Raw genomic sequence first — 19,312 nt, 5'->3', positions numbered from 1 at the left:
TCTATCAGGAACATCATTTTAAGCTTTATAGCTGCAAGTAGTAGACCTTTCCTAGGCAATACTCGTTAGTGAACATTGTTTCATAAAGAGTAAAGATAAAAGAATAAAATCATGAGACATGAATTCGAAACAAAATTGACATAAGTTCTGAAAAATACAAGAATTTTATATAGGGTACATAGAAAAGAATAAATGGATTAATAATAAAATAAATGATGATTAGCTATATGGGAAAATAAAAGGATTAAATTATTATTATTTTGGATTTCTCTCTCTTTAGATCAACTACTCAGAACACGGTTTTGTGATAAGTAACTTCCTTGTTACGGGTTTTTAATAAAACGTTTTTGCCAGATTTTTTCTTGACCTCGTATGGATCCTTAAATTCAGGACTAAGTTTTTCATTGAGATTTCCTCTTGCTAATTTTTGACTGGTTTGAATCTTCTCTTTTTCATTAGACGATAGGTGAACTTTACTTAGTAAAAATAGCTTTACCTCAGGAATAGTCTTTTCGTGAAAATCGGTTGACATAAGAATGGATGCTTTCTTCCTAGATTTCTTGGTACTGGAATTCCATTTCCGCTTTTTAGTATGCTTCCCAAAATTATGCTTGTGAATTTTTTTAGTAGCTCCTATATTTTTATTTGAAATTTTTGTTTCCTTTTGAATTTCAGCTTTAGGATGATTTTTAGGTTTTGAATTCTGTATGGATGATCTTTCTTCTTTTACTTTTAGACCTTTTTTCTTATTTTTATTTTTAGGAAGTAATGGTGCTTCTTTAGCCTTTTTCTTAGATAAATTTGTAGAGGGTGCTTCTTTAGCCTTTCTCTTAGATAAATTTGTAGAGGGTGCTCCTTTAGCCTTTTTCTTAGATAAATTTGTAGAGGGTGCTTCTTTAGCCTTTCTCTTAGATAAATTTGTAGAGGGTGCTTCTTTAGCCTTTTTCTTAGATAAATTTGTAGAGGGTGCTTCTTTAGCCTTTTTCTTAGATAAATTTGTAGAGGGTGCTTTTTTAGCCTTTCTCTTAGATAAATTTGTAGAGGGTGCTTTTTCCTCTTGAGCAGGAATTGATCCTGGTAAAGAATCTGTTTTCTCTTCAACTTCAAGTTTGGATTCTGGTAAAGGATCTGTTTTCTCTTCAACTTCAAGTTTGGATTCTGGTAAAGGATCTGTTTTCTCTTCAACTTCAAGTTTGGATTCTGGTAAAGGATCTGTTTTCTCTTTAACTTCAAGTTTGGATTCTGGTAAAGGATCTGTTTTCTCTTCAACTTCAAGTTTGGATTCTGGTAAAGGATCTGTTTTCTCTTCAACTTCAAGTTTGGATTCTGGTAAAGGATCTGTTTTCTCTTTAACTTCAAGTTTGGATTCTGGTAAAGGATCTGTTTTCTCTTTAACTTCAAGTTTGGATTCTGGTAAAGGATCTGTTTTCTCTTTAACTTCAAGTTTGGATTCTGTAACTTCTAAAATTTTAAGTTTTTCCTTCAATTTTATTGTGTTATCTTCACAGTGGATACATGTTGATTTTTGTCTGCGATATGTCAACTCTTTTATCAGTTGACTATGGGGTTTCTTGTCTTGATATAATTCTATTAGTTTTGTTTTTACATCATCCCAATTATCAAAATCGTACAAAGAAATTCGAATCTTGGCATTACCAGTGATTCTGGAGTAGATGAATCTGAAGAGTGGATACTTATTCTCTTCAGAGGACAATTCGATAGCATTATCACAATCAGAGATAAATGCGTTAAGTTGGTTCCTTTCTCCGGAAAAGAAATTAGGAACTAGACTACACAAGAAATCAAGGGGTATTTGGGATGGGTTGAAAACAGGTTGATCAAGTTTAGGCATTGTTCACAAAATGAGTTACCTATTAACTACTACTTACAATATAAAGAAATTCTGATAAAGAGTTAAAACCCACCAACATGAAACGAATTACTTAAGAATTCTCCGGTTTCTTGTCGTTCAGAATGATCCTTCATCGACTGCGCCAAAATTTTAATATGTTATATTCGGTTCGTTCTTTATTTTTGTAAGTAATGAACAAGCACTTAAAACTATCACTATAACAAAACTAATATTAATAAACAAGAACTTATTACAGCTAGACTAAAAATCAAATGAACCAACGCCAAGCTGTGTAGCTTGCCTATATTACTTTGGTCTTTCGTCAGTCAACTGTTTCGAATGTTCGAGCAAACACTTGCAAATAAAATAAAAGAAGGAGTCTTTAGAAGCTTCGCTTCTAAAGAAGAACAATTTGAGTTCGTCGCCAGTCTTTTGTTTATAAAAAGTTGAAAATGTGAATATTGAGTACGGGATCATAACAATATATATATATATATATAATTCGTTTCGTCATTGGCAACTTTTAAATGGCCATTCTTCAATTTTTTTTTCCTGATATTTTGCCAATTTACTGTTTAAAAAAAAAAAAAAAAAACGTGGCAAAAGAAAAAAAATTTTTTTTCTTTTTTTAGGGCGTTATTGGGCGTTTCGAAAAAAAAAATTTATTCCAACACCTCATCACGTTTCTCTCACGTTTGAATTTTAAATATTCTTTATGAAATTCTAATAATAATGATGATGATGATAATGATGATGATGATATTTTATATAATTATCCTCAATGGGTTATTATTTACTTATTTATTATAATAAATGAAACAATCAAATTTTTTAGTTTTTTTTCTTTCCTCATACGTTATCATTTTTTAATTATCTATCAAATTAATCATTATTATTATTTTATAAAAATAAAGCTAGAGAGAGAGGGGGGGAAAGGTGGTCGTAATAATGAATAATATCGTTTAAATAAAAAATTTTTTTTCTATTGATTTCTCATCAAAATGAAAACTAATAGGTTAGGAGTGGTTTTAATAGACTACCCACACACGCACCCCCCTTCCTTCCCTCCCCCTACCCCCGCACGCACATAAATATTTCAAAATATGAATATAATAAAATTGTGTGTGATGACATATTGAAAAAAAAAAATTCGATCGGAAAACAAAATGATTTTACTTTTTTTTATTTTAGAAACCCTTTTTGAAAACAACCCTTAAACCGCCGCCGCCACCACTCTAAGAACGTGTATTCAACCCTATTCGAAACTTCTTGTAGTTTTCTTTTTCTCTCTCCCTTCCCCTTTTTTTTTGTTCTCCCTGTTTTATGGTTCGTTAAACAATTTAAAAAAAAAAAGGAAAAAAAGGAAAAGAAAAAAGGTGGCCGGCGGTTCTATAAGGTCAAAATAACATTAAAAAAAACATTATTATTATTATTATTATTATTATTATTATTATTATTATTATCATCATTATTATTATTATAACAATAATTCAAGTAGGAATAATTTAATTTTTATTATTTTGATTTTTTTTTTTTTTTACGACACGCGGGTTTGTTTTTAATTACTCTATGACTTTTATTGAAATTTTTTCCTTTTTTTTTTTTTTTGTTAAATTACGAATTTCATTTCCGTTTTTTTAATTTTATTATAAAAGGGAGGGGGGAAATTTGTTTAGTTTTGACTTTAAGTTTTTTTTTTTAAAGTTGGCACACTTGATAAAAAAAATCAAAGGTTGGTAATAAAAAGAAAATACACACACACACACACGCGGGGAAACATAATAGAAAGATCATGAGTGAACGCGCAGTGAAGCAAGAAAAATGTTTCAAAGAGGGTTGAAACAAAATAAATCCGTAAGAGGGATGATTTGACATTTTGGGGAGGGGAGGAGGAAGGGTAGAGAGAGAGAGAGAGAGAGAGAGAAAATATTTTGCCCATGACATTCAGCTCTTTGATTCTTTTTTGTTTCCTTTCTACTCTTCGATTCCTCCCCTCAATAACAATTCATCTCCTTTTACTCTGGAACAACGGGAGGTATCTCTTCTATCCTTCCAATGGTCTCGGCAGGCCGTTTTTTTTTTTCACTTCTATCTGTCACTTTATTCTCTATCTCTCTCTCTCTCTCTCTCACACAGGCACGCCAACTTTTGGTTTTTTTTTTAAAACGTAATAATACACTTTTGGCCGTTTATTTTATTTGTCACGTTCTGAGGTTTCCTCTCCAGAGAATCCATGTTTTTTTTTTTCCTTCCACGTTATTCCCAATGTTTTGACGGGATGAACAAACAAACAAACAAACAAACAAAATTTCATTTTCAACCGATGTTTTCCTTTTTTTTTTTTTGCGTATTGCCACGATTTATCGGAATAAATGAAATGAAAAAACTGAGTGACGACGCCATTTTTTTTTTTTATTGTATAAAAAAAAAAGGAATTGAAAAAGTTTTAAGAAAAAAAAAAAGAAGAACAGGTAAGTGTTTATTATTATTATTATTATTAAAATTAAAACGTTATCAAAATAATTTTCTGTTAAATATCAAGAAGAAGTTTGAATAATAATAATAATAGTACGTTAAGTTTAAATATGAAGGAAATTAAAGTTGGTGACACTTCCTCTCCTACCGGAAGCCGAATACATTTCATTCGCGAGGGGTAAAGTTTTAGTTTTAAAGTAACAAAAAATTTCGTTTCCTATTTTAAAAATATTTATTTATTTATTTACCCATACGCGCGCGTAGATTTTCATTCGTTTTCCTACTTCCCCCCTCCCCCCACTCCCCACCTTCCGAACAAACGACAAACGTTTTTCACACACGTGAATTTAAATATTGAAAATTCGATTTGAAAAACACGAGAGTTAAACGCGTTTAAAAAAAAACATGGCGTCTACCGATGATTTTTTCGTCTGCTGGTTGTTTAATTAACTTGTTTGTTTTAGGTAGCGTGGTTAAGAGTTGATACTCAAACGATATTAACGATAGCAAATCACGTGATAACTAAAAATCATAGGATCGGCGTCACACACAGAGATAGACGTACCTGGTTTTTACACATAAAAGAAGTTCGAGAATCGGATAGAGGATGGTACATGTGTCAGATAAATACGGATCCGATGAAAAGTCAAGTTGGCTACATTGAAATCGTCGGTAAAGAAAAAAAAAAATTGTTTATTTACTCTATGAATTTTTAATTACAAATAGTATTCATATCGTCAAATTAATTTTTTTTTGGTGATTTCGTAGTAAAAAGAAAAAAAAAGAGAGGGAAAAAAAAAGTTTTGTTGTTGTTGTTGTTTTTTTTTAATACTCATTATCGTTTTCTTCTGCCACTTTAATTTCAATTAACTTTTTAAATACAGTTTTTTTTTTATTTTTCAATTTTCCCTCCTCCGAAAAGGAAAAGAAAAAGAAACAGAAAAAAGAAAAAGTTTTATTTATTTTTTTTTTTTTTATAAAATCCGATTTAAACAAAAGTTAATCTCTTAATTAAGATTTGATCTTAACTATTTTTCTATTCAGTTTCTAAAAGTTTCGTGACTCTAGACTTTCTACCTCTCCGTACTTTTTCTTTTTCTTAATTTTTCCCTTTTTTTTTTTTTGTTAAGAAACAAAGTGGGGAAATTGCATCAAAGTCAGATTAATTTTTTTTCTTTTTCTCTCTTTCCCAAAAAAACAAAAAAAAAAAAATTTTCCCCTAGATTAAAAAAAAAAAAAAAAACGTGTCATTAGAAAAAAAATATATGAAAATTTACGCGAAAGATATAAAAAATTATGAAGTAAAACGTTGAAAGAACAACAACAACAAAAAAAAATGTAACGACGTGTATAGTTTAAGAAAAATATAAAATGACTATTGCCCCGACAAATTTATAACTGATAATCCCCTAAAAAGTTTTTTTTTTTTTTTTTTTTCTCGATAAAAGGTCGTAAATATGAATTCTTGTGTTTTCGACCGGACCGTAGAGGAAATGACATCTTGTTTTCCAATTTCGACGACGCTTTTCCAAAAAAAAAAAAAAATACCTCATAAATTTTAACAAATGATTCGTTTTTTTTTTTTTTCTTTCCCCCTTTTCAAAATGGCGCGGAAATTGAAATGGATTAACAACAACAACAACAAACGAGAAGAGAGGGGAAAGAGGAAGGGGAAGGGGGAGAAGCGTTCGCTCACGTGTTTCGTCCAGTTTGCAAATTATAATTTTTTCGTTTTTCTCCAAAGAAAAAACATTAAATTAAAGTTTTTTTTTTTTTTTTTTTGAAATTTAACGAAAAGAAAATGTCTGAACGGTCCGGAATTGATCATTCGAAGGGAAAAAGGGTTGAGGAGGAGGAGGAGGAGGAGGGAGGGGTAGGAAAATAAAAGGAGGGTTTCAGTTTTTAAATGATAAACATTTTAGTAATTAGTTTTTAAAAGAAGGCTCCCCGGAGTTGGGCAAAAGCTTTTTCGAATAAAGGGGCATAAATTAAAAGAAAATCTCGATCCCCTTCCCTTCTCCTTCTCCTCTTTTTTCCTCCCCTCCCTCTTCCGCTTTCCTTCCGTTTCCTCTTCCTATTTCTCTTCTTCTTCTTTTTCTTCTTCAATCGTATACAACTACAACTACTACTATCCTTTTTCCAACATTTTAGGGTTTTCTAAACTAAATTAAATTTCGATTTGGGATCGTTCAACCGATCGAAGGTTTGGCTCTATCCGACGAGTGAGTAAGAGAGAGAGAGAGAGACTACTTACTCTATTAGATATTAGGCATCGTCAGTTAAAAGTTTAACTCTTTTCCTTTTGCCAGAATTTTCTTCTTCTTTTTCTTCTTTTTCTTCTTCCACTCCATCATTCATTGGATTAATTACTTAAATTTTCATCTTTTCTAAGATCGTTCATTTATCTGATTCGTTTTTCCCTCGGATCGGATACAAAACATCCTTTTATACCTTTCCATCTCTCTCTCTCTCTATCTTTATCCTTCCTAATTTTTTTTTTACTCTTTTTTTCACGCCATGATTAATTTTTAATAAATTGTTTCTTACCACCGCCATCTTTTCTTCTTTTTCTTCCACGTCTTCTCTCTCCTTCCTTCACTCTCTCTCTCTCTCTGTTTTTTTTTTTTAAAAATGATGAAAACAAATACGATTTTTAAAAAAATAGAAAAGAGAAAAGTTGGCAAAACTGTTGATGTTGGGTCTTATTTTATTTCACATTAAAAAAAAAAAAAGAAGAATTTTATTATATAAAATTTGTCAAAAAGTTCCAACAAAGAAGAGAAAAACAAAAAAAAAAAAAATGGCGGAAAGAGATTGTGAAGAAAGTAAAATGCAACCAGTTTTGTGTTTTGTGTTTTTCCTCAAATTCTGGTTTCGTATTTTTGTCATCGACATTGTTTTTATGTTTCTTGTTAGTTTTATATTAAAAAACATAATAATAATAATAACACGAGAAAATACATTTTCTAAGTTAATTTTATTAAACACATTTTCTCTTGTTTTCCAAACGTGTTGTTGTTGTTGTTGTTTTAGATAATTTGACGTCATCATTAAAACAAAAAAGACGAAAAACATAATTTTCCAATTTTCTAAAAATGATTTATCGGATTAATTTTTTGTTTGTTTGTTAAAGTACCACCGGATATACTTGATTATCCCACGAGTACGGATATGGTTGCAAGAGAAGGAAGTAATGTTACGATGAGATGTGCAGCCAAAGGAATGCCAGAACCTAAAATAATATGGAAAAGAGAAGGAGGAGAAACGATACCCGTTGGACAGGGTCAAGAAGGTTGTTTTTATATATGAACAAACAAAAAAATTTTTTTTTTTTTTTTTAAACGACAGCAAAACAAAACAAATGGTGTAATGTTGTTGTTTTCTCATGTCAAAATTCAAAATGTCTCCCGTTACAGTTTCAAGCGTTGATGGATCCGTTTTTAACATATCCAGAGTTAGCAGACTTCACATGGGTGCTTATCTTTGCATTGCTTACAACGGTGTTCCTCCTAGCGTTAGTAAAAGGATAACGTTAATCGTTCACTGTGAGTTTTATGTTATGTTATCTGTCATAAAAAAAACTCGTTTTTTTTTGTCGTCACGGATTTTTCTTTTATTTCCATCATCATTTTAGTTCCTCCGATGATTTGGATACAAAATCAACTCGTTGGAGCTTTCGAAGGACAAGAAGTGACCTTGGAATGTCATTCAGAAGCATATCCTAAATCAATTAATTATTGGACTGGAGATAGAGGAGATATAATAGCACAAGGTAAGTCCTCATCTTCGTCGTTTCCCTCTCTCTCTCTCTCTATCTCACCCCCAATCACTTTCCAACTAATCTTTTATTTTCCCTCCTTATCGATAAAAATTTATGGATGATGTTTCCTTTTTTTTTTCTTTTTCCGAGGGGTAGGGATTGGGAAAAACATATAAAAAAATATTCGGTGGGAATAAAAATAAAAACCACAAACAGCATATAAATTTCGATAGACCCCCCCCCCCATGCTCATCCCTTTTTTTCCTTTCTTCCATCCTTTTTTCCTTCGATTCCTTTTTTTTCTCCTACCTCTCTTTCTCTCTCTTCCTCCCCCGTCACCCTTACACATTTTTTTCCTTTTTTTTTTTCGTATAAAATCAATTCTTTCTGATTCTTGAAATATAAAATTGAACATTTTTTTTTTTTTTTTTTATTTCATTCAACGTCTGGCTTTTAAATCATTCAACTGATTCTATCACGTGAGATTTGTCCGAAACTGATGAAAAACTTTGTTTATTGATTTTATTTTTCCAGTTGAAAACTTTTCAATTTCAAAAAAAAAAAAAAAGAAAAAGAAAGAACGAAAGAGAAAGAGAAAGAAAACCACCTTTTTTTTTTATTTTTATATTTTTTTATTTTCTACCCCTTTCTAAACCCTCCCCGGTTCGCCGTTTTCCTACCCTCCTCCCCCAAACACCTCAACACCCACGCCCCCCACCATCGTCTACGAAAATCTCCAAAAAAAAAAAAAAAAAAAAAGATTTTTTTAGTTTTTGTTTCTCCAGAGTGGAGAGAAAAAAAAAAATTTTTTTTTTTAATGAGATAACATACAAGTTTTATAAGTACGCTCATCCCGCGCACACGCGCGCACTCTATCTTAATTCGTTTAAACGAATAAAATGGCGGGAAAATTTGAAATGATGTGACGTCGTCATATAAAAATGAAATTTTATTTACGATGATTTAACCGAATAAAAAATTTTTTTAAAGAAAAGCGTTAAGGTATAAAAAATAAGATAATAATAATGATAATAATAATAAAAGGAACGGAAGGGAAATAAAGAGGGAGAGGGGGTGGTAAAAGAAGGAAGGAGAAGAGGAAAAATAAAAAATTTAAAAAAATATTTTGATTGAAAAAAAAAAAAAAAAATGGAGGACGAATAAGAACGAACCAAGTGCCTTCGTAACATTTCATTATTAATTATTCATTATAATTATAAGGTAGAGAAGAAACAGGAAAAAATAAAAACAGGGAAAAAAAAAAAGGAACGATAATGGAAAAATGAAAAAAATAAAAAATAAAAAACGGAAACAAAAATGAAAAAAAAAAACCGGAAATCAATTTTTCGTCGATTTAAACGTGCATTTTTATTTATTTAAAAGGTTTTCTCCTTTTTTTTTCCTTTTCCTTTTTTCCTTTTTTTCCTTCTTTTCCTTTTTTGGTTATTTTTTTTTTATTATTATTTTTCGAAAACCGATTTCTTTTTCTTTTTCTTCTTCTTCTCTTCTTCGTCTTTTTCGTCCAGACTTTTTTTTACTTTCAAAGCATTTTAAAAAAATGAAATCAGGAAAATGGATTTTCCCGCCATTTTTTTCTATCTCTCTTTTACCCTATTCCCAATCCCTGCTTTCCCCACATCTTCTTTTTCTCTTTCTCTTTTTTTATACAACCACCGACACGTTTTTACTTTACCTCTCTCCTTCCACGATTCAAAAGGAAGAAGGAAATCGATGAAAATGATAAAAAAATTTTCCACCTCCCCCATCCTCGCGATCTTATCATGGGAATACGTCTGTTTCCCTTTTTACCATTTCCGAAATTTTTTTTTATTTTTACTTTTTCATTTTCTTTTTAATTCATCCCTTATTTTCCATCCTTTTCCCTACTCCTTCTCCTTTTTTTATCGTTTTTTTTTTTTCATTCCGGAAATGGTTTTTAATACATACGTACTCACTTATTTTTTTACCATTAAAAGGAAACGTGTTGTTACATCCGGTTTATACTCCGCACAAATCCTTCGATAATTTTTTCACTTATTTTAAAATCGTCTCCATCATCATCATCATCATCATCATCATCATCGTTGTTATTATTATTATTATTATTTACGGACGAAAACATTTGTGAGAAAATTTCTTATGTTTTGCTGTTGCAAAAAAAAAATTTTTCTTTTTTTTTTTTTTTTTTTTACTTTAGTCATAAATTATTTAACGTTTGTTTGTTGTTTTTTTGTTTGTTTTGTTTGTTTCTTATTTTATTGTATATATTTAATTCATTAACTCGTACGTTTGTTTTCTCCAACACGTTTACCAATAATGATAATGATGATGATAAATTCCGTAAAAATTTTAAAAAAAAAGAAAATTTTTTATAGTTTTCGTTATAATCAAAATCGACCAAAAAATATAAAAAAAGTTATTTTGGGGGGTGGAGGTGGGAAGGTGGGAGGAAGGGGGTATCGTGCGGTTTTTATACGTTAAAATAACAATTATTAGTTTTCCAGGAAAATAAAAATTTAAAAAAAAATAAAACGCAAAGAAATTTCTAGAAAGAATGCAACACGTTTTTAAAAAAAATTATTATTTATTTATTTAAATAAAACTTTTTTCAAACCCCCTCCCTCATTTCCCCTCCCCCACTTTTCCTTTCTCCACATCGTCGATTTTTTATTTATATAATAATAATAATAATAATAAATTTTTTGATAAATAAATACATGGTAATTCGCATGAAAACGAGAGGGAAAAAACGCACAAGAATATTTTAAGCAACAAAAAAAAAGAGAGAGAGAGAGAATAAGTTTGAGAGAGGGGGGAGGGGGAGGGATAAAATCGCGATTTCGCTACTGGAGTGTAAAAAAAATTCAAAGGGCAAACAACGGGTTTAAATGAATTCATTTATTGAAAAAGCATAATTCCATTCCATTTCCGATGTTAACAACTCCGGGCTAAACAATTTTTTTTTTTTTTTTTTTTTTTTCAATCTTTCGCGTACGTGAATTCTTTCCATTATCCCCCCCCTTCCTCTCCTTCTTTCCTTCCTGCAATTTTTAATCAATCAATCAATCAAACAATCAATCATTGAATTTCACGGAATCGAAATTCGTATGAGTGCAAAAGAATCGAATAATTTTTCTATTTTAATTATTATTATTATTACTATTATTACTAAGAGTACATCGATTATTATTGATTAATAAATCGAAAGAGAAAAAAACCGGAAGTTGTTCGATGATAATAATAATGATGATGAAAATAGAGACTCCATTAAATTTAGTATTAATTTTTAATTTAAACGAACACACGACGCCATGTTTTAAAAAAAAAAAAATTTTTTGTTGCATTTTTCCATGGGATAATAATAATAATAATAGAAAAATTTATTAAAGTACGGGGGAAGGAGTGGGGTGAGGAGGGTGGGAGCGGCGGTAAGAAAAAAAAAAATAATAATGATGATGAATTGAAATCGAGACAATAATATCGGTTGTTGCATTTGTGCGAGACACTTGAAAAGTTTTTTTTTTTGTTTTTTTTTTTTTTCACCCCCCCCCCCCTTACCCCCATTGTCACCCCCCCCCCCGCCGCCGCCGCATAAAATAAATTAGCATTTAAATTTTTGTTTAAAACACTCTTTCATCATTTTTTTTTTTTTTTCCTTGAGAAGAGAGAGAGAGAGATGATGAAAATTAAGAATAATGTTAAAACTAGACCCGCGTGACGTGAATCCTTAATGGCGTATTCCAGACCAAAATAAAAAAAAAAAAAAAAAAAACTTTCTCCCTCTTTTTTTTCTTTTTTTTTGTGTATAAAAAAACTGGATAAAATTCTTTGGAGAGATTTTTTTTTTTTTATTTTCTCGCTTGTTTAACTGGAAGAAAAGAAAAGAAAAGAAAAGAAAAAGAAAAAAAGAAAACAAACAAAATTTTTCATAATTTTCCCATAATTATTATTATTATTATTATTTATTGCCATTGGACGTAGTACTGCTACCTTAACGTCGAACGATATTTTTTAAAAAAATTAATAATAATGATAATGATTCTCGTTATTATAATTTCAACCTTTCGAGTTTCGGCCTTTTCGAAACGGTCACGATAAAATAGAGAGATTGTGCGGGAGCTATTTGAGGTCCAAATTTACTGCTGTAACGAAAAGCGGAGCCGTCAAATAATTCCAAACCGTGAAGTATGTGATTTCTAGCTCTTTGCCATCTCCTTAATCCGCTACTCTCGCAAAAAAGTCCCTCTTCTAACGCGATCATGTCAATTAAACTCGTGAACAAAGTATCTTCCTTAGGCATTTTACCCAATTAACACATCAATCAACGTAAGCGAAAATGAAAATAACGTCACGTGACGTCACGACTGTTATTGTAAACAAATAAAGAAGGCTGTGTGCTGCGAGGGGTACGTTCGAGTATATACAACACGCGTTTATTAAATAAAAAAAAAATTTTTTTACGCGGGAAAATTCAAAATAAAATTTTTTTTGAATATTTATTATTACGAACAACATAATAAACATAATATAAACATTTAATGTTTAACAACATAAATATTAGTTAATTTGATTTACGATTATATATATATATATATATTTTTTTTTTCTCTTCTGCTTTTTTTTTTTTTTTTTTAACACCACCTTTTAAATTATGCGCGCTTTTTTTTTCTTTCGACAATACATTTTATTCATTCGGTTAATAAAAATTTGTTAAGCATGAGGTAGGAAAAAAAAAAAAAAAGGCGGGAAAAATATAAAGAAAATTTTTTTTTTTTAAACGGGGAAATTTGTTTACATATTTTAGAAGGCTGTGATTGACGGGTTTATTAAAAAATGGCGCTCGTACGATAACGTATGAAAATTTTCTCATTCTCTCTCTCAACATTTTTAGCTTTTTTTTTTTTTTTTTAAAAAAATAAGATGACAAAAAAAAATTTTTTTTTTTTTATTATCGTCGTTTTCCTAACGTATACGAGAATTTATAAGCGTGTATATAAATAATAATAATAATAAATAAATAAATAAATAAAGTATGTTGTAATTTTTCCCGCCGTTTTTTTTTTTCGTTTTTAAAACATGTTTTCGACGCCGTTGTTTTTGTTCATGTTTGTTTTCGTCGATTGTTATTTATTTATTTACGGTTTTGAACAGGTAACAAATACGAACCACAATTAGTAGACAATGCATATAAGGTTCACATGAAGCTCATTATAAAATCCGTTTCCGCTTCAGATTTTGGCACGTACAAGTGCGTGTCGAAAAATTCCTTGGGGCACACAGACGGAAGTATAAAACTATATCGTGAGTACCACCTTTGCTCGCATTTCCTCGTCGTACTATTATTATTATTATTATCATTATTATTATTATTATTATTTTTTATTTTTCAGAAGTTACTAGAGAAATTTCCCATAGGACGAGAAATAAAGGTAAGTTACAAAATATGAAAAAAAAAAAAAAAAATATTTTTTATATTTTTTTCATAACTTTTTGTACCTTTTTCTTTCTTTCTTATCACCCTCCCCTTCCCACCCCCTACTTCATACGCCCCTCAATTCAAATTTGATTAAAATCCCTTGTTGCTAACTACGATGACAATTTTCGTGAGAAAAAAAAAAGAAAAGAAAAATCGTCGAAAGAAACAAAATACCAAGAAAAAAATTTTTTTTTTTTTTTGGGAGGGGGAAGAAAGGGATAAAAGGGGAAAATTGACCGCGTGTGTGTTTAAAAATAAAAGAAAAGAAAAAAAAACAAAAGGGTAAAATATCACACGACCCCTTAAAAATTGATCCGCCATTTTCTTTTTTTTTTTAACATCCCGATAAAAATCAGAAAAAAAAATTAAATCTACGTACTACCAATTTTCCAGAATAAAAAAAAAAAATTTTTTTAAATAAAATTTTTATCGATTAATGAAATTTTCCGATTAGAAAAAAAAAAAAAAAACAATATTAATAATAATGAAAATAATAATAACTCCATTGATTTATGTTGTTCACGACAATAACCAAACGACGACGACGACGACGACCCTCTTCATGTGCATTTTTTTTTTTCCCTTGTAAACAAAAATTACATATTGAATATTCAACAAAAAAAAAAAAAAGGAAGGAAGGAAATAATTTAAAAAAAAAAAAAGCGCGGGAAAAAAAGAGAAAAAGAAAATTAAAAAAAAGGGAGAGGGAGGGGTAGGTGGTGGGTGGAGTGTGGGAGAAAGGGTTGAAGAAAATATGATCATTGAAATTAAATGAAATAACCAACCCTTGCAATTTTTTTTTGAATTTTCAGACAAAGATTGAAAATAATAATAATAATAATAATAATAATAATATTTATAGAATAAAAGGATAAAGAGGGGGAGGGGAGAGGGAGGGTACGGCGGCGGTAAGGTAACAACGACAACCTTTTTTTATTTTTTCATCCCCCCCAGCGACAGGCACCGACGCAAAAAAAAAAAAAAAAGCTGCCACCAACAACCGATGTCGTGTGACATTAACATACTTTTTTTTATTATTATCTTCCATCTTTTTTCATCCCCCGAAAAAATTTTCCTTCTACCCTCTCCCCCTTCTCCTACTCTCTCTCTCTTTATCTATTTATCTAACTTCCCACACACGAAATTTTATTCATCTCGTTTTTTTTTTTTTTTTCATCCCTTCATATCAATTTCCTTTTTTTTTTTTTTTTCTTTCTTATTTATTCAATATTTCATCATTCGATATTGTCGTCGTCATCGTCGTCGTCGTCGTCGTGAGGGAGACGACAGCAGACGACGACCAGGGGTGGATGAATGATGCCATAAATTAGAAACCAAATTAAGGATTAAAAAAAAAAAAAATTCTAATCGGGTTTCCATGTTTTTCCTTTCTTTCTTTTCAGACTCTTTTTTTTTCTTTTTCATCTTCTCTCTTTCTCTCACTCTTCGTATTGAAAAAAAAATTTTCCTCTCCTTTCGTCCTTCCTTTTCTACCACCACGTTTTTTTTTTTCAAAAAACACATTTTGATTTATTGTAACAATAATAATAAAAAAAAAATATATATTACCTGTTTTTTTTTTATATATTTTTTATTTTTAAATTTGTTTCAGGACGAAAATATGATTCGAACGAAATAGGTTTCGACATGGCCGGCGGTGAGTAACAAAATAAAAAAAAAATAAGTAATAAAAAAATTATTACGGTAATAATTAATATTAAACGGTAATAAAAAGAAAAAAACGAATAAGCGATCGTAAGGGGTAAGAGTTTAAAAATTACGTTTTTTTTTTTTTTTAATTTCGTTTTTACACTTTTTAATTTTTTTTTTTTCTTTCCCCCCCCCTCCTCTCTCTCTTTCTCTCTATTTCTATCTCTACTTTTTATTTAATTTGACCTTTGACATTTTATTACCCTAATAATAATAGTAATAAATTTTTCTTTTTTTCCAGAATACAAAGATTTGAGAGACAATAATTTCGATTCGTCATCAGAAGGAGATGATGAATCGTCGGATTTATCATCATCATCATCATCACCATCGTCACCACCATCGTATAGAATAATTAATAAAATTACAGTATTATCTTCTGCCACGACTTTTCTATGGATTTTAAATTATTGCATCACGTGAACACACGACAAAAAAATAATAATTATAACATGATGATTAAATGAATACATATCGTTCGTTCGCGATTTAATATTCTTATTTACTTCCGCTTTTCTTTTCTTTTTTTAAATTATATGTATTTATAATTTTTTTTTTATTTAGTTTTTTTTTTGTTCAGAAATTAGTTCAGACTAAATAATAATAATAATAATAATAATAATAATAATGATTTTCTATTTTCGTTTTTCTTAGTGAAATTTTGATTGATAGTAAAATGCTTATGTTGTTTGTTGTAAGATGATAGAAAAAAAAATGTCATGTCTTGAAATTTTCTTACTCTATCTTACTCTCTTTCTCTATGACTTTTATATTTTTTTAAATAAAATTTTTTAATTTTCATAGAGTAAAAAAATCAATAAATAAATAGTGTCAAATGACAAATGTAAAAATAAATAAATAAATAAATAAAATGTCGAGCAAAATAAATTTTTTACGTTAATAAAAAAAAACAAATTCGTTTGACTTTGTCAAATAATAATAATTATTAACGGATTTAGAAAAATTGTAATGATAACAATAATAATAATAATAATAATAATAATAATAATGATGATGATGATGATAATGATGATAATGATGATATTGATAATGATGATAATAAAAAAAACTTGAATTAATAATGAAAATAAATTTTAATAAAAAGAAAATTGAATCTAGTCATGTTTTTATAAATTTTTTTTTTTTTGCTTACATAATAAAAATTATTATTATTATTGTTATTAAACTTTATTATTATTTATTAATTTAATTTATTATTATTATTATTTATTTATTTATTTGTTTATTTATTTAAATAATTATTAAAAAGGCTTGAAAAATAAAAGAAAATTTATTTTAGAGAGAAAAAAAAAATATCGAATTAATAACAACGAATTATTTAAACTTATATATATTATTATTATTATTATTTTAATAACGATTGGATGATTGAATGAATGAATGAATGAGTGAGTGAGTGAGTGAAATAATTCAACATTCTTATCAATCATTAGTTAATTTCGTGAGTGATAATAGATATTATAAATATAAATACACACACACATTTAAATGTAAATAAATAATAATTTTTTAAAAAAATAAAATAAAATTTTATTTTATGTATACATACATATAAATATTTTTTTAATGATTACGTCATTTTACTATTATTATTATTATTATTATTATTATTATTATATTATTTATTTTATTAACGCTTGTATTTTTTTTATACTCGTGGCGTTTCAAGGATAATTTTTTTTATTTATAATAATTATTTTTTCTTATTTTATCATATAAAATTAAATAGAATTTTATTTTTATTTATTTATTACTTATTATTATTATTATTGTTGTTGTTGTTCATTATCATTATCATCATCATTATTATTATTTTTATCATTATAAACTATTAAAAAAAAAAAAAAAAAACATGAGAAAAAAATTATTTCAATTGAAGAAATAATTTATATATAAAAAAAAAAAAATTCCACGTTCTCATGGGGCTCCTCATTAAATCTACCTTTTCCGGTAGATTTATTTACTGCTCCCCCTTCTCTCTTTTTCCCCTCTCTCCCTATCTCCTCCTCTCTTTCCATTAAAAAAAAAAAAAACTTTGAAATTATTTTTCTGTAGAGAATCGTACATTATTTTTATTTTAATGGGAAATGAACACAAAAAAAAAAAAAAATGTGGGGGAGAAGGAAAAGAGAAAAAAAAACTGGACAAAAATGGTAAACCCAGAGAAAGCAATTTATTTTAATTCGTGGTAATAGAAAAAAAAAAAAAAAGAAAGAAAAAAAAGATGGAATAAGAAGAAACTTACCGGGGAGAAAAAAAAAAAATATTTTCATGGGAATAATTATTTTGGAGAAAGAAAAAAAAAGTGGCAGCAGGTTTTTACCGCGAAGATAACCCCCATTCCTACCCTCCTCTACCATCCTACCCTCCTACTCCCAAACAAAAAAAAACTTTTATTTCATTATTATTATTTTTTCTTTCATTTTCTTTACCTTCTTCTCCAGTTTATTATTCCAGTGAGTTTTTTTTATTTAGAAAAAATTTTTTGATTTAAATACTATTAACTCATCATTTACTACTACCATTTAAAAAAAGAAAATTATTATTATTATCATCGTTATTATCAGAAAAAGTATTTCTTATTAAAAAAAGAAGTGGAAAATTTTTTATTTTTCCACTTCCGCAATCTAATAAAAAAATTTATATATATATATATCCTTTTCTCCTTTTTTTTTTCCTTTGTGTACCAGGAGTAGTAACTTGTTAGTATAAATTGGACTCCAGAGAGAGAGAGAGAGAGAGAGAGAGAGAAAGAGTGAAAAAAATATGATAATAATAATAATAATAATAATAAAATAAAAATTTTTTCCTATTTACGTGATTTATTTTATATAAATTCGCATGAAAACTTTTTTTTTTTCTGTTTTCCAGTTCTCCAGGTACTTAAATAAATAAATAATAAATAAAAAAACAAAATGGCGTCTCAACATACATCACGGATAAAAAAAAAAAATAAATAAATTTAAATTAATAATTAATAAACTTTATGAAAATAAAAAAAAAAAAAGGTAAAAAAGAAAACTACTATTACTAGTGCCACGGCAAAAAAAAAAAAGTAAAATAAAATAAAAAAACTGGAGAAAAAAATTCTTGTGCTCTGGAATTCGACGCATCTGGAAAATTTTTTATTTATTTATATACTACTAATAAATTAACTTTCCTTTTGGGAAAATAAAAAAAAAAACTCGAGGGGCGTGGGAAAGAGCGGGGAGCTCACGAAAATAAAATAAATCTATAATATATATATTTTTTCCGCCCCCCCCTCTCGCGTTCGTGTGATACCCGTAAAATTTTCCAGAAAATTCCATCGCGAATTTTAAATTACGTACTCGTATATATCGATAAAAAAAATAAATTTTTAAATTTTACGATTTTATTTTATTTTTATTAAAAAAAAAATTTATTTATTTAATTAATTAATAAATAAATAAATAAAAAGATTAAAAAGGTTTTCTCTTCCCCCTCACTCGTGTCGCTCCAGGTCGTTCCAGAAATTCCCTTCCCCAAAAAAAAAGCTTATATATAAAATGTCGCCCATGACGACGACTACTACTATTTATCTTTTCAAATTTTTATATATATATAATTCTCATTCGTTTGTTTTTTACTTGTCAAAACAAACAAACAAACGACAAACAAACAGACAGACAAACATTTAATAAAAAAAATTTCCGTGAACATTTATTATTTTTTATTCCTCCCCCGAAAAAAAGAAAAAACAAAAAAAAACCGTTACGAAAATTTTCGGATATAATGGAGGGGAAAAAAAAGCGCGGAAAATTTAAAAATTTAAAATAAAAAATAAAAAAAAAATCGTGGCGCAAGACAAGAAAAAAATTATGCGCGAAAAAATCAACTCGGTCGTTTCGATTCGTAACACACACGCTCGCTCTCACGCTCGCACGCACGCACTCACGCACTCACGCACAAGGTTTTTACAACAAAAAAAAAAAAAAAAATTTTTCTTTTTTATTTTTCGTTATATATATTTTTTGTTCCTTTATTCAGTCGGTATGTG

The 19,312-nt window shown here is 28.5% G+C and overlaps 1 protein-coding gene across 1 annotated transcript in view; it reads left to right on the top strand.

The window, feature by feature from the left end:
* The window catches only part of Phum_PHUM126440 (uncharacterized protein), a gene marked incomplete at both ends in the record, with an annotated part of 52,195 nt that overhangs the window by 2,597 nt on the left and 30,286 nt on the right, over positions 1–19,312 (top strand). Inside the window, 5 exons of the mRNA XM_002424276.1 lie at positions 4,792–4,999; positions 7,461–7,619; positions 7,744–7,872; positions 7,962–8,099; positions 13,239–13,388. Coding sequence (XP_002424321.1) covers positions 4,792–4,999; positions 7,461–7,619; positions 7,744–7,872; positions 7,962–8,099; positions 13,239–13,388 — 784 coding nt within the window. The remainder of the gene's footprint in view (positions 1–4,791; positions 5,000–7,460; positions 7,620–7,743; positions 7,873–7,961; positions 8,100–13,238; positions 13,389–19,312) is intronic.

This window comes from Pediculus humanus, genomic scaffold (assembly GCF_000006295.1).
Source record: "Pediculus humanus corporis 1103172107475 genomic scaffold, whole genome shotgun sequence".
In the NCBI taxonomy this organism is placed as follows: Eukaryota; Metazoa; Arthropoda; class Insecta; order Psocodea; family Pediculidae; genus Pediculus; species Pediculus humanus.
The sequence above is the reverse complement of the archived record's forward strand: the minus strand, read 5'-3'. Positions and strand labels throughout refer to the sequence as shown.